Genomic DNA, 14,326 nt, shown 5'->3' with positions numbered 1-14,326 from the left:
TGTTGTACATGTGTGACAATGACAAACAAAGATCTATTCTACGCCTAGCATCCATTAGCAGTTTTCTCACTGTGCTGGCATGGTACCCCAACGCCTCCCTGAGAACATGGTGTCTGGTTCTGCATTCGCTGACCCTGATGACAAACATGCCTTACCAAGGTCCGTATATTACTCTTATCTCCAACAAATTGTCACCTCGTCATCCTGAGTGAGTGAGTGAGTGAGTGAGTGAAGACTATGCTTGCAATGTTCCGCATGATGTCGATGGAAAAGTATTCTTGCTCACTTTATGAAGAACTTGGAATTTGAGTGTAGCCCACTACTAAAACCATATGGGAACTTTCAGGATCCAGCAATGGAATGAACGGCCAAGAAAGCACAGCACATCAGATGGTGTCGGATCCCACGCTGGTGCACATCGTGGTGCGTTTCCTTTCTGGCAGCAACACCAATGGAAGCAATCAGCATAGCTCTCAAGTCGGACCCACCGCCACTCAAGCTATGCACGAGTTTTTGAGTCGCCTGCAGGTGCATCTTTCCTCCACCTGCCCACAAATGTTCAGCGAGTTCCTACTCAAACTTCTGCACATCTTGTCCACTGAAAGGTACGTGTTCATATGCCTTGCTCAATTGTCGTGGTCTTTTAAGAGCTGACGCACCTGCGTCTTGAACTTTCAGGGGGCCCTTCCAGTCAGGTCAGGGTCCACTAGACGCCCAGGTCAAGCTGTTGGAGTTTACTTTGGAGCAAAACTTTGAAGCGGTGTCTGTGGTCACCATCACCTCAGTCATCGAGTCCATTACGTTCCTCGTGCACCATCACATCACCTGCTCTGACAAAGTCGTCTCACGCAGTGGCTCTGACAGCTCCGTGGGCGCCCGCGCTTGTTTCGGCGGCCTTTTTGCCAACATCATTCGACCGGGAGACGCAAAGGCTGTCTGCGGTGAAACCACCCGCGATCAGCTGATGTTCGATCTCCTGAAACTGGTTAACGTGCTGGTGCAACTGCCGCTGTCAGGGGACAGAGAGTTCAGCGGTCGGTTGCCCGCAATGGCCAGCGGCGGGGCGGCCGATAGCAGCGTGTCGGACGAAGAGAAGGTTTGCGGATCAAAAGAAAGTGTGGCGGCTGGAGGATCCACATCCAGCCAGGGTCCGTCCGCCGGTGTGGCTGATCTGGTACTGGCCAATCAGCAGATCATGAGTCAGATCTTGTCTGCGCTGGGCCAGTGCAACAGCAGCGCCATGGCCATGATCATCGGTAAGCTGTGCAACCTTCACGTTGACAATAAAGCAGACTTTGACTCAACACTATCCGCTGATCTGACCGCCCTCTTTGGTCTGCAGGAGCCAGCGGTCTCCACCTAACAAAACATGAGAACTTCCACGGGGGTCTGGACGCCATTTCAGTAGGTGACGGCCTCTTCACCATCCTCACCACCCTCAGCAAGAGGGCGACCTCAGTTCAGGTCATGCTGCAGCCCATCCTCACATACATGGCCTGTGGCTACATGGGTCGACAGGTGAGCAAAGGGTTGGGACCAGTTGGTCGTGGATGGATTTTTGTTCAACCTTTCCTATTTCCTAGGGCTCTCTTTCTACTTGTCAGCTGTCTGAACCTCTTCTGTGGTTCATTCTGCGAGTGTTGGATACTAGCGAGGCGCTCAAAGCCTTCCATGACCTGGGTAGGGACAATACTGATGCTTTTTGCCAATCCTCATCATCAATCACTCTGCTTCTAACCACGCGGCATGGTTTCTCCCTGACCGACCAGGTGGCGTACAGTTGATTTGTAACAACATGGTGACCAGCACCAGAGCCATAGTGAACACGGCACGCAGCATGGTTTCTACCATTATGAAATTTTTAGACTCGGGTCCAGGGAAAGCATCAGACGGTAACCTCAAATCCCGAGTGATGACGTCCGAGCCAGACAATGCGGAGGGACTGCACAATTTTGCCCCATTAGGTGCTTTGATACACTTGAGCCGCTAAACATAGCAACAACACATCATCAGTTTGTAACCATCCGTCTTTCCTCAGGAACAATTACATCCAGTAGCCCGACAGCGCAGCCAGCAGAAGTCTTACTTCAAGCGACACCGCCTCACCGGCGCGCTCGTTCTGCAGCTTGGTCCTACATCTTCCTTCCGGAAGAGGCTTGGTGCGACCTGACCATTCATCTTCCAGCTGCCGTGCTGCTAAAGGAGCTCCACATTCAGCCACATCTTGCTTCTTTAGCTAGTAAGTCGTGTACAGTGTACACACACACACACACACACACGCACAGCCAGACAGACCCCTCCCTCCCTGGTAGGAATCAGATGGAAAACGATTGTAAGCAAATGTATTGAGCTGTTGCATTTTCTTCTTTCCAATTAGCCTGCCCGGCCTCGGTCTCCGTGGAGATCAGTGCCGATGGGGTAAACATGCTGCCGCTCTCCACGCCGGTGATCACCAGCGGCCTCACCTACATCAAGATCCAGCTGGTGAAGGCCGAGGTGGCGTCGGCTGTATGTCTACGGTTGCACCGGCCTCGAGATGCCAGCACCCTTGGTCTGTCCCAGATCAAACTTTTGGGCCTGACGGCGTTTGGGAACACCTCCTCCGCAACAGTCAACAACCCCTTCTTACCTTCTGAGGACCAGGTCTCTAAAACCAGGTACCAACCAAATATATACACCCATCAACTGGCTGTTGTTCAATCCGTATCCCATGTGCCTGTTTGAGTCCTTTTTTTTTTTTCCCCCTTTCTTCTTCTTCCTCCCCCCGCTGTGCAGTATTGGTTGGCTCCGCCTTCTTCACCACTGCCTGACCCATGTCAGTGACTTGGAGGCCATGATGGCCAGTGCAGCAGCGCCTACAGCTAACCTCCTGCAGACTTGCGCTGCGCTGCTCATGTCACCTTACTGCGGTATGCACTCGCCCAACATCGAAGCCGTGTTGGTCAAGATCGGCCTGCAGTCGACGCGCATTGGTCTTAAGCTCATCGACATTCTGTTGCGAAACTGTGCTGCCTCCGGCACTGACCCGGCCAGTAAGTCAACTTTTCTTTTCTTTTCGATGGGATTTGGGGATGAATTTTTATGAATGTTTCTTTTGATAAACGACTGAATCTGGTCTCTTTTTAGATTTGAACAGTCCTCTGTTGTTTGGTCGACTAAATGGCCTCTCTTCAGACTCCACGATAGACATTCTGTACCAGTTGGGTACCACTCAGGACCCGGGAACCAAGGACAGGTATGTTGTTGTAAACGAGGCTGTCCTTACTGTCTGAGTTGGACTCTTAATGATAAATGAGAAAGTGTTTTCTATCAAGGTGATATCGTCTGTCGACGGGGCTCTTAAAGTGATCGATCGTAAAAGGTCTCTCGGTGTTTATCCTTGTCAGCCTTTGCTGTCGCTCTGCGCCGTTTGTTGCATTTTAAGGAAGGCGCTTTGACCAAGATCACTTGGAAGGACAGTGGAGTGGATCATTGAAGTTTGTCCGGACTCATCCTCGTGTTCTCTCTGCACTTGATGGTTGCAGAATCCAGGCTCTTCTCCAGTGGGTTCATGATTCGTCAAGGGTTGCAGCCCTAAAAAGGCCACTGGGTTACTCCAGCACCAGTAGTGGCTCCTCTTCTTTGAGGGAGTACGGGCTCCTCATGCCCTCGCCGTCCCACCTGCATTGCGTAGCGGCCGTCCTGTGGCACAGCTACGAGCTGCCTGTCGACTATGACCTCCCGACACTGCTGAACCGAGAGCTTTTTGAGTCAGTCCTGTTTTCTTTCAAAGCTAACATCTAGACGTTGACACATTGTGAAAGTACAGCCCTGTCGTTTGCTTGACTCCTCCTGACTGTGCTGTCTTTCATTGATTTCCCTTAGACTCCTGTACAATTGGTCCATGTCTTTGCCTTGCGACATTGTGCTAAAGAAGGCTGTGGACAGCCTCCTGTGTTCCATGTGTCACATTCATCCGAGCTACTTCTCCTTGCTCATGTCCTGGATGGGCATCGTCTCAATGCCCAACGCCACTCAGTCTCAAGCCCAACAGCGCCGACTGGCCATGACGGATGATGGCAAAAAGCAGCACAATGCAAACGCTGCCGCCGCCGCGGCCGCCGCCGCCGCCACCGCGGGACTTACGGACGACTCAAAGCACGCGAGACCTCCAGTCTCCAGTTTATCAGAGTCCCAGCTAACCACGCTGGCGGCCGCCTCGCAGTCCCCGGGAGCGATCGAGCAGCTCCTTGACTCGGGATTGCCTTCGCTACTTGTCCGCAGCCTCGCCCAGTTTTGTGCGTGTCTACTGGCCAATGCTGACCTGCCCCTGCCGGCAGCTCTGGCTGACAGGCGGCACTACCAATACCAGTCGTGCTCCACTTCGGCGCATCGTCCACCGCTCGCCGCAGAGCTGGCTGCTCCGGTTCTGCGCTTTCTCACCGAAGTTGGCAACAGCCACGCCATGAAGGACTGGTTAGGTGGCCCGGAGGTCAACCCTCTGTGGACAGCACTGCTCTTCCTCTTGTGCCACTCCAGTGCAAGTGCCAACACAAGTTGTCAGGCCTCTCCCGGAGGGCCATCCCAGCCGTACGTCCTAGGTTCCCGTTTTTCCCTGTCGTCTTGTGGTCAGTCGGGAGGGCTCACCACCCAGCAGAGAACCGCTTTGGAGAATGCCACAGTGGCCTTCTTCTTGCAGTGCATCTCGTGCCACCCTAACAACCAGCGGCTCATGGCACAGGTAGGTTTGACCTTTCTCGTTTATCACAAGAGGAGCTCCTGTTCAACATTGCTGTATGTTTTTGCTGAAGGTTCTTTGTGAGCTCTTCCAATCAGCACCACAGCGAGGTAATGTGCCTCTCTCTGGAAGCATCTCTGGCTTCATACGAAGGCTCTTCCTGCAACTCATGTTGGAGGATGAGAAAGCCACCGTTTTCCTCCAGTCTCCCTGCCCGGTAGGTGTCTGGTTGTTCATCCACATTGAACTGCTTGATGTGCACAGCACTGCGCTGCATTTGGAATTGCTTTTTATTTCACCACATTTCATTTGGAAGCAAAACGAATCGTGTCTCCACTCACAAACAATTCGACTTACGAGCAGGCTCTCGGAACGCAAATTGAGGACTGCCTGTATGTCCAAATGAAAATTCCAATTCCAAGCCACAGGGTTAAAAATAGCTGTCGTCGAATTTATTTGTATTTTTTTTGTTTTAGTTATACAAAGGACGCATCAACGCTACCAGCCACATGATCCAACATCCGATGTACGGAGCAGGCCACAAGTACCGCACCCTCCATTTACCAATCTCCACCACTCTTGCTGAAGTCTTGGACCGGGTGTCTGGTATGTATGTATGAAGGAAAAAAATGTTGTTGTACGATTTCAAATGATTAGTATTAGGGTTTTCTGTTGCCAATAACCGTGATCGTTTGTGTCCGATAGTCCGCCGATTGTTTGGAACGCGGAGCTGCCAGCAAAGGAAATCTAGCGCTCTCTTTCTATATTTCAGACACACCCAGTATTACAGCCAAGCTGATTAGTGAACAGAAGGAGGACAAGGAGAAGAAGAATCATGAGGAGAAGGAGAAAATGAAAGCGGACAGTGGCTTCCAGGACAACTACAGTGTGGTTGTGGCTTCAGGTAGGCATTTTCCGTTTGCCGTTAGTTTGTGTCGCTCACAATGCAAATAGGTGAGTGATGTTTACATTTCTCTTGTTTAGGTTTGAAGTCCCAGTCCAAGCGGGCTCTGTCAACACCTCCTAGGCCTCCGTCAAGAAGGGGCCGGGTGATGAGTGACAAGTTGACCCCTTCGTCGGCTGTGGACCCTTCTGCCAAAACCATCAGCGTGCCTGTCTTCCACCTCTACCACAAGCTGCTTCCAGGTACAAGAGAGTCATGTGCAAAGTTAACATGCATTGTCTTGAACGGTTTGTTGCGTCCCTCTCAAGGTCAGCCCCTGCCACCGGAGATGACCCTGGCCCAACTACTGACCCTACTGTATGAGCGCAAGATGCCACAGGGCTACCAGTCCATCAACCTCACAGTCAGACTGGGCTCCAAGATCATTTCTGACCCTGCCCTATCCAAGACGGACTCCTTCAAACGCTTGTGCACGGAAAAAGGTAGCAAAAGGCGCTTCTGCTTGACGTTAGACTAGAATATAGAATAGATCTTTATTGTCATTGTCACACATGTACAACGAAATTTAACACTTTCCAGTTGTATTTTAGCCAGAACATGTTGACTCCATGTTCAAATATTGTCGATGTTTTGCCCTTTGCTTATATAATGAGCCAACCGTGAGTCAAGTAACACAATTGGTGGTGTTTGTTTTGGAAAATTGCAACGCCTGGTTCTCCTCTTATTCTTCCTGTTCCTAGTGGATCACCTGGACATGCTGAACAGCTGCCCCGAAGATGAACCGATGACGCCGGGCGAGGATGGTCTCGATCCCACCGCCGCCGCCGCCACCGCCGATGAGTCCTTACTTGAAACGCACCCGATCCAGTCGCCGTTGCAAGTCTTTGCTGGAATGGGAGGCCTGGCTCTCATCGCGGAGAGGCTGCCCATGCTCTATCCAGATGTCATTCAGCAGGTGAGCTTTGCATTCGAGCGAGCAGTCAGTCAGTCAGTCAATAAGCAGCGGACACCTCGACGAAAGCCGATCTATTCTCTTCTCTGCGTGGCAACAACAGGTCAGCGCCCCAGTCGTGCCTTCTGCAACACAGGAGAAAGCAAAAGATACAGATCAGTTTGAGTGGGTCACCATCGAGCAATCGGGAGAGCTTGTTTACGAGGCGCCCGAGTCCATCGCAACAGAGCCGCCGCCGCCGCCGCCCATAAACAAGCAGCCGTCCCAGTCGGCGTCTTCGTCGCCAGTGCAAACCATGTCGCCCATCCCTGCCCACTCCTTGGCAGCGTTTGGCCTCTTTCTGCGCCTGCCGGGCTACGCAGAAGTCTTGCTGAAGGAGAGAAAGCATGCCCAGTGCCTGCTGCGCCTGGTGCTCGGGGTCACAGATGATGGAGAGGGCAGTAAGTTGGAATCATTTGACTTTTTCACTTGTCAACGAGCACGTTTGACAGCCTCCATCTTGCACTAACTCATGTGACTCTGGCTGAAGTGCTACTTGATGCTTGCTACTTGAATCTTTTAGCCGCACGTCGTTCTCCCTTGCAGGTCATATCCTGCAATCGCCGTCAGCAGACGTGTTGCCCACGTTGCCCTTTCATGTCCTGCGCGCATTGTTCAGAAGCACTCCTCTTACTACTGACGACGGCGTGCTGCTCCGTCGTATGGCTTTGGAGATAGGCGCCGTTCACCTGATCTTGGCCTGTCTATCGGCTCTCAGCCACCACGCCCCCCGGAACCCCAACGCCAGTAGCAACGTCTCTGAGGTATGGACCTTTCATCCCTGCCTCTTTTGGGTAGCCCCAGATGAAATCAATGGCAAGACTTATTGTGGTGATTTGGACCACTGTATACATCTTTGGAGCTTTATGGATGCCACTAGATGGCGCCGAAGCACACCCTCTCTATTTGACTGGCCAAAGTGAATCTTCTCCATTTTGTAACTGCAAAAAGCCTATGCTCGGATAGATTGACGTGTCTGACATCTGTGTTTTTATAGCCACAGATGTCAAGTTGCCACGGTGGGGGGGGGACCAGTGAGGAGCAGCAGCTGTACTGGGCCAAAGGAACGGGTTTTGGCACTGGATCCACAGCCTCGGGATGGGATGTTGAGCAGGCTCTCGCAAAACAGCGTCTTGAGGAGGAGCACGTCACTTGTCTTCTCCAGGCGAGTCGCTCTTCTATTCGACTGATTTAACGCATCGCGCGGAATGACACGCTGCCTCGTATTTGGCAATATGCGGCAAATTACGAGGCCTTATTCGGTCCAAACTATCAGCGCTATTGCCGAGTTTCACAATTGACTTTTCTTTTGTGATACGCTTGCTCAAATGAATAAGGAAAAAAAATAAAATAGATGGACATTCATCGTTTTTAGTGCTGCAAATGGGTGATTCTACTTGTTTATTGCCATCATATTTCAACGGAATGGGAATAAACATTTCCTTTACTAGGTCTTGGCAAGCTACATTAATGCTGCAGGTTCGAGCAGCTTCCGCAGTCCTGATGCACCTTCGGCACAGAGCAGAACCCACAACAGCTCAGCACTTCCAGTCGTGCTGCAGGAGCTGCTCAGTCAGTCCTGTCTCATCCCTGCCATGTCCTCCTACCTACGGAACGACTCGGGTAAGCTTCTGATCCGTTCGGGATTCATTGTGTGGATGGATGCAGCTGAGCAAGACTTCACTTCAGCTTGAAGATGTTTTTCTCTTTAGCCGTCGTAGCTGATGAAGCTAGTTAGTTCATGAGTGACATGTGCCTCTCTTTAGCCGTCGTAGCTGGTTTAGATTGGCTTTCAAACGTGTTTCTCTTTCGTATGACAAAAAGAAAAAAAATATATATATATATATCTATTTCAGTCACATTTTTTAAAATCCCCAGTTACTGATTTTGCAAGAGAGATTGTGACAGATAGAAACATATTCAATTCATGGCAAAAACAACAGGCAGTGTAATCTATTAGAAAAATATTTATTTACAGTTATCATATGAATAACCAGTAATTGACATGCGGTTGATGCCGAAGCCTAGAAGTGGAGCCTTTTACATTTATCAGCAACCCTCGGTTACAGCAGAACTATATTGCTAAACAGTCATGAGGAAAAATAGTTTGTAAATGTAAAATACATATTGTGTGTCACATCTCTGTGACCGAAAGAACGAGGCGACTGCGGCCTGCATGACTTGACTTTACTGTGTAAATGCTCTGGTTGCTCTGGTTTTTCAAACTAGGGTCCCTGCTCATTGTGGGTGAATCACTCCCAACCACTGGCGAAGCGAGGATATGGTTTTTCTCTTTGGGGTGCCATGCTTATCTCAGGGATACCCCCCTTATATGGGACGTCAAACGCTTTGTGTGGCGGGCTCCATCTAACGGGGGGCCGCGGGCCGTAGTTTGGACACCCCTACTCTAAACAGTTGTGCATTTTGAAATCTACAGCAGTGATATTGAGTTATCATTCTATTATGAACAATGACTTCACTTTTGCTTGGTTGACTTTTGGGAAAATCAGAGCATCTGCCAGTAAGAGGGTCGGTCGGTCGGATGGTCATCTTGCTTTTAAATCATAGATTTCAGGTAAGCGACCACATGAATATTTCATTGTCTCAGAAGTCCGAAAAAAACCAACAACTTCAAGGCCCACTTTGTAGTTGTTTTGAAGAGGAACGTCAGTCCTGGTTGACCTCTTGTCCATCCATGGTCCCAATAGTACCTCCTTTATGTCTCTCCCAGCCCTTTGCTGTCTTTCAAGCTCATGACTCTGACTTGATACGTTTGCCGCCGTGTCTTCAGACTGTTCCAACTTGTCCCTCCTCTTACTTGGGAGAAGATTCATGTCAAACCTCTTCACTGTTGGTTCAACTTGTTGAAGTCGTTTATCAAACTATAGCGTGGTGTAGATGTATACAAAGACAACGACAAATAGGTTGAGGAAGGTGCCGATGATGCCCAGCAAGGCCAAGATGGATTCCTCTTGCTCCTCCTTCAGCTCCAGTGCATGCACATCATCAAGGGTGAGAACTGTGGTGCCCATGATCATCCCCCCCCGCAAGTCGCCTAGCCCGTCGAGGTGACTCCTTTCTGAAAGAAAACCAAGGAAGGAATATATATATATATATATATATCCCTGTCACATGTAACTCAATAAGTTATCCAACATTGGTCCCACTGATGGATAGGAATTGGACCAATACGGCCTTGCAAATTGGGGTGACCATTTTGAATGAGATAAGGCTAATTGCAGGCTCCCTAATGAGTTGCACTCATGCCATCTGTGTGTCTATTGTATACCCACTCTGTGGTATGGATACTGCCGGGGCCTGAATTTCCCCACTCCTGGGGATCAATAAATATTCAGTCAATCAATCAATCATGTCAACAATTGCTACTATTACCAGGGCTGAAATGATCAGTAGTTACATTTAATGGCAGGCCTTCTGCCAAAAGAAGCATGATGAAATGCTGCCATTAGAGCCCCCTAGCCTCCGCCCACTGATGCTGTAAATGATGATGATGATGAAATAGCCCAGCTGCTCAGCATCGTTCGTTCGTTCGTTCGTTCACATCTTCAAATCCAATCATTTGAAATGGTACTTTCCTTTGCAGGGTATATACACGTACGTGTTGACGAGGAGCTACTGCAATCTTTCACCTCTGATGATTGCATATCACGCAAATGGGTGTCTTACCATGAGGTGGCTCGGGTGCAAAGGATTGTCTTTCACCATGCTTTTCGGAGCTTTGTGAAAGTCCTTGGATTTAAGAGCATGCTACACGTGGAATCCTGCAGGTGAAGGCGGAGGGAGAGTCAGCAGCTCTGCTCAACTGTACTTCCAGGGAAAGCCACCTTGTGTCACATCCACTTCATAAGTCCAGCGTTCCCCCGAAATTTGAATGGAGTCAGACCTTTGCGAGCAATTTTGCTTCTGCTTAGGTACAAGCAGCTTTATTTGGGCGACGAAGATGAGCCCGCTTCTCTCGTCCCACCTTTCTTTCCATTGCACTTCCCTCTTTTGTATAAACACGTCGACACAATTCTCCCAACTCTTTCCTCATAGTGTCGGTTAATTGACAGGCCCAGCTTGTTGTGTCGCTTCCATCTTTTTTGCTTCCGATTCCTCTGGGAAAGAATGCAATTAGCGCTTGTCAATCAAGTCTCTGGCTCCGGACTCCAACGAACCATGGTGTCTGTCTCAGCTGATGTCTCTATGCCACCAAGCCTCCTCCGCACGGCTCCCTGAGGTGGCCACGTCCGCTTGTTGATATTCCAGAGGAGAATAGAAAACCAAAGCATTCCATCGTTGAGATCACTGTGGAGAGGCAGACATTTTCTCGAGCTGGAGGGATGGATCTTCAGGTAGCGCTGCTGATGACAGAAGTGGCTCCCTCAACACCAGTTAGACACCGTGCATTGCATAACCAAGCCGAACGGTGGCAAAAGAGGCAGGAGGATGGATCCCGACGGCCGTGGCAATGAAGAAAGACGAGAGTCGGGTGGGTGGGTGGAGCAAACAACATTGCTCACGCTTCGCCTTTTCTCCTCCCCTCTCCCTGCTGTGGGGGCTGCTTGTGCACACACAAGCACAACACAAACAGAAAAAGGGGGAAAAAAAAGAATTGGGTTGAGGAGAGCCCCCGTCCGTCCGTCCGTCCGTCCGTCCGTCATCAGCTGCTGCTTGTTGGACAGAGCAAAGCAGAAGGGAGATGGAGGAGGGGGCACTGTGAAGCGATGCTGGAATCAAAAGTGCTTGAAGCTGGGCGGAGGACAAAGCAGGCAGTGAAAAAGGATTTTCTGTCTCTCTGTGCACATTATCCCTTTAAAGGGTGATAGCCAGCCGCCATGGATGGATGGATGCCGTATTTTAGATCCCTATTATTTATGTACGTGTTCTTGAAAAAAGGCATTTCAGAAAACATTGATGACACTTTATATGGTTAAGAAGGTGAGGGCCTGATTGAGTCTTCCAGTTGTTGAGGAGTAAATTCCGAATAACCTGAATCTTTTGGAAAATGTTCCTTGCTCATCATGGCTAAGGAAATGAGAAGATACCAACTCTTATCCGATAGTGTCATATGTTTGGTTAAATCCAGGTTGCCACCATCATTGATATTTCTTTGCAAAACCACAAAGGAATTTTTGTTTTGTTTTTGTAGTTCTAGATATGGCCCGCCACGTGCCCCTGTATCGAGCATTACTGGAGCTGCTCCGGGCCATCTCGACGTGCACGTCCCTCGTCCCTCTGCTGCTCCCTCTGTCTGGTGACCGAGGGCAGGATGAGGAAGAGGAGGATGAAGAACACTCGGAGGGACAGACTTCCGTTGGAATGCTGCTGGCCAAAATGAAGACATGCGTGGACACGTACACAAATCGACTCAGGTGGGACGCAGTTGTTGGTATCAGCAGCGGTCACAAAACAACCGACCGTAACAATAAAGATGGCATTCTCTTACCTAAGATGAAAAGCCATCATTTTGCGTAACGCACCGCATGCTACACGACATGCATTTGTGTATTCCAGGTCAAAGAAAGATAAAAGCAAAGGTACGGTGAAGCCAGATAGCTCCGATCCAGAGCCCGAGGGCCTGACTCTTCTTGTACCCGACATCCAGAGGACAGCTGAGATAGTCTACGCTGCCACGACGAGCCTCCGGCAAGCCAACCAAGGTACGTACATATTAGATGCACGTGTATGCTGAATCTTATATTAGGACTGCAAAGCTTCTACACACGTAGCTTTTGAACACAGACAGTAAGTAGACCCATTCAAAGAGTCTAGTTGAGTCCAGGGCAATGAAATGCAGAAAATGGGAGGATTCTTCCAACAAAATGAGCCAGCCCCCCGTAAACTCTCCACTGCACACTGCAACATGCATGATACGTCCCCCATTCATTTCACACTGGTCCAGGTTGGCCTTCTTGTCGAAAATGGTGAGCAAGACCGTATGCTCCAATCTGTGCTTCTCGTTTGACAGAGAGGAAATTGGTTGAGTCGTCAAGAAAAGTATCAAGTCGACCCAAGCCCCTTTCTATCCTGCGTTCTCTTGAAGAGAAATATGTCGCTGCCATGAAGAAGCTGCAGTTTGGTGAGATCATCTTTTTGTGTTGGCAAACAATTCTAAATTGCCATTGCAAGTGTAAATGTATGCCACGTTTCCCTTGAAAATGGGTTAGGGTTAGGGTTAGAAAATGTCCGTAGAACATGATTGGAATGTATGAGTGCTTTCTTTTTTTCGCCACCGTTTGCATTCACTATTTCCTTTCAGTTGAACCAGATGCTAACATGATGTTGCCTTGGTGGCGGGCATTCATTCATTCATTCATGCATTCATTCATTCATTGATTACTTTGACTTTGCTAAACAATGGGATGGATGTATTGCATCGTTCTTTCTTTGGAGTTCTGACTTTCTTTCTGTGTGCTAGCTAGCCAAAGTTTGAACACTGTGCTTTCCTCCCTGTTCAGACACGTTTGAAATGGTGTCAGAGGACGGGAAGCTGATGTTCAAGGTCAACTACCATTACATGTCTCAGGTGAAGAATGCCAGCGACACAAACAGCGCCGCCAGATCGCGCCGGCTTGCCCAGGAGGCGGTCACCCTTTCCACCTCCCTGCCTCTGTCGTCCTCATCAAGTGTCTTTGTTCGTTGCGATGAGGAGAGACTGGACATCATGAAGGTAGAGCCCGACCGGACGCCAAGTTGCGTTTGTTTTTGTACCAGTGGCTCGAGTCGAATCCGAGTGAAGCCCTACGCACTTATTGAGTTCTTTCCAAATCGAGACACTTTTGTAGCTTACTTATCCTGCCAAAACATCTTTTACTGCTTTAAAGTAAGTCATAGACGATAAGATGAGGAAAGTTGGAAGATGACAAGGTAAATCACCAGAATTGCTTTCCCTCCCACTTGCCTCTCGGGCTTCTGACTTGTCGACGCAGCAACATCAGCAAAAAGTTGCCTGACCTTGGGTCAGTCTATCCCTGCAAGTCCCTCCTGCATGTATTCAAGATAGTGTTTGCCTTCTATTTGATTTTTGATCATTGTTTTCAGAGTAGGGCTGCACAATGAATGGCAAAAATGTCGCAATATGGACCCATGCAATATGCCCATTTTATCTGGATTGGACCAGTCTCACTCAAATTTGCATCGCCATCCATCAGTTGGCCATTATCTAGCAGCATTACAATGAATGGTTCTGTTTCATTTTCAGGTTCTCATCACAGGCCCGGCAGACACCCCGTATGCCAATGGCTGCTTTGAGTTTGATGTGTATTTTCCCCAAGATTATCCCAATTCACCTCCTTTGGTGAACCTGGAGACAACCGGTGGACACAGTGTGCGCTTTAACCCTAATCTCTACAATGACGGCAAGGTGAGTGAGTGAGTGGAAGATGGGAATAAAGGTGTCAGATATCGTTGAACCCCTGCCTGATGTAGCAACCAGGACAGAGACGCGATGTGCTCTTTGGGCTGACGCAAGGTGTATCATCAATCGAAATAGCTCCCCACTTTACTCGTCCGTCCGTCCGTCTCTCACACGCTCTCGGTTGCTGTTTGGGAGTTGACGTCCACACCCTTCCAGATGTCCCTGGCTGTTGCGTCTTTCCGTTTAGGAAGGGTCGAGTTGCTGCAGCAGCTCACCATCTGCTACACCTCATTAGGCAACTCCAGCTGCTAGAAGAAATAAATACTTCCTGCATCAATGGTACAGCTTGGACAA

At 49.4% G+C, this 14,326-nt stretch overlaps 1 protein-coding gene across 2 annotated transcripts in view; it reads left to right on the top strand.

The window, feature by feature from the left end:
- The window catches only part of birc6 (baculoviral IAP repeat containing 6), a 35,144-nt gene that overhangs the window by 16,932 nt on the left and 3,886 nt on the right, over positions 1-14,326 (top strand). For both annotated transcript variants that reach the window (XM_061284662.1, XM_061284661.1), the window contains exons 43-69: positions 49-159; positions 347-605; positions 679-1,256; positions 1,343-1,518; positions 1,584-1,680; positions 1,770-1,964; positions 2,039-2,239; positions 2,378-2,657; positions 2,776-3,032; positions 3,127-3,235; positions 3,525-3,749; positions 3,865-4,720; positions 4,791-4,934; positions 5,194-5,323; positions 5,490-5,621; positions 5,702-5,863; positions 5,930-6,103; positions 6,362-6,576; positions 6,677-7,013; positions 7,159-7,376; positions 7,610-7,777; positions 8,064-8,235; positions 11,765-11,987; positions 12,130-12,275; positions 12,584-12,694; positions 13,074-13,285; positions 13,817-13,978. In XM_061284662.1, coding sequence (XP_061140646.1) covers positions 49-159; positions 347-605; positions 679-1,256; positions 1,343-1,518; positions 1,584-1,680; positions 1,770-1,964; positions 2,039-2,239; positions 2,378-2,657; positions 2,776-3,032; positions 3,127-3,235; positions 3,525-3,749; positions 3,865-4,720; positions 4,791-4,934; positions 5,194-5,323; positions 5,490-5,621; positions 5,702-5,863; positions 5,930-6,103; positions 6,362-6,576; positions 6,677-7,013; positions 7,159-7,376; positions 7,610-7,777; positions 8,064-8,235; positions 11,765-11,987; positions 12,130-12,275; positions 12,584-12,694; positions 13,074-13,285; positions 13,817-13,978 — 6,050 coding nt within the window. The remainder of the gene's footprint in view (positions 1-48; positions 160-346; positions 606-678; positions 1,257-1,342; positions 1,519-1,583; positions 1,681-1,769; positions 1,965-2,038; positions 2,240-2,377; positions 2,658-2,775; positions 3,033-3,126; positions 3,236-3,524; positions 3,750-3,864; positions 4,721-4,790; positions 4,935-5,193; positions 5,324-5,489; positions 5,622-5,701; positions 5,864-5,929; positions 6,104-6,361; positions 6,577-6,676; positions 7,014-7,158; positions 7,377-7,609; positions 7,778-8,063; positions 8,236-11,764; positions 11,988-12,129; positions 12,276-12,583; positions 12,695-13,073; positions 13,286-13,816; positions 13,979-14,326) is intronic.

This window comes from Syngnathus typhle, linkage group LG8 (genome assembly GCF_033458585.1).
Source record: "Syngnathus typhle isolate RoL2023-S1 ecotype Sweden linkage group LG8, RoL_Styp_1.0, whole genome shotgun sequence".
Classification (NCBI taxonomy): domain Eukaryota; kingdom Metazoa; phylum Chordata; class Actinopteri; order Syngnathiformes; family Syngnathidae; genus Syngnathus; species Syngnathus typhle.
Note: the sequence above shows the minus strand (reverse complement) of the source record. Positions and strands in the feature narration are given on the sequence as shown.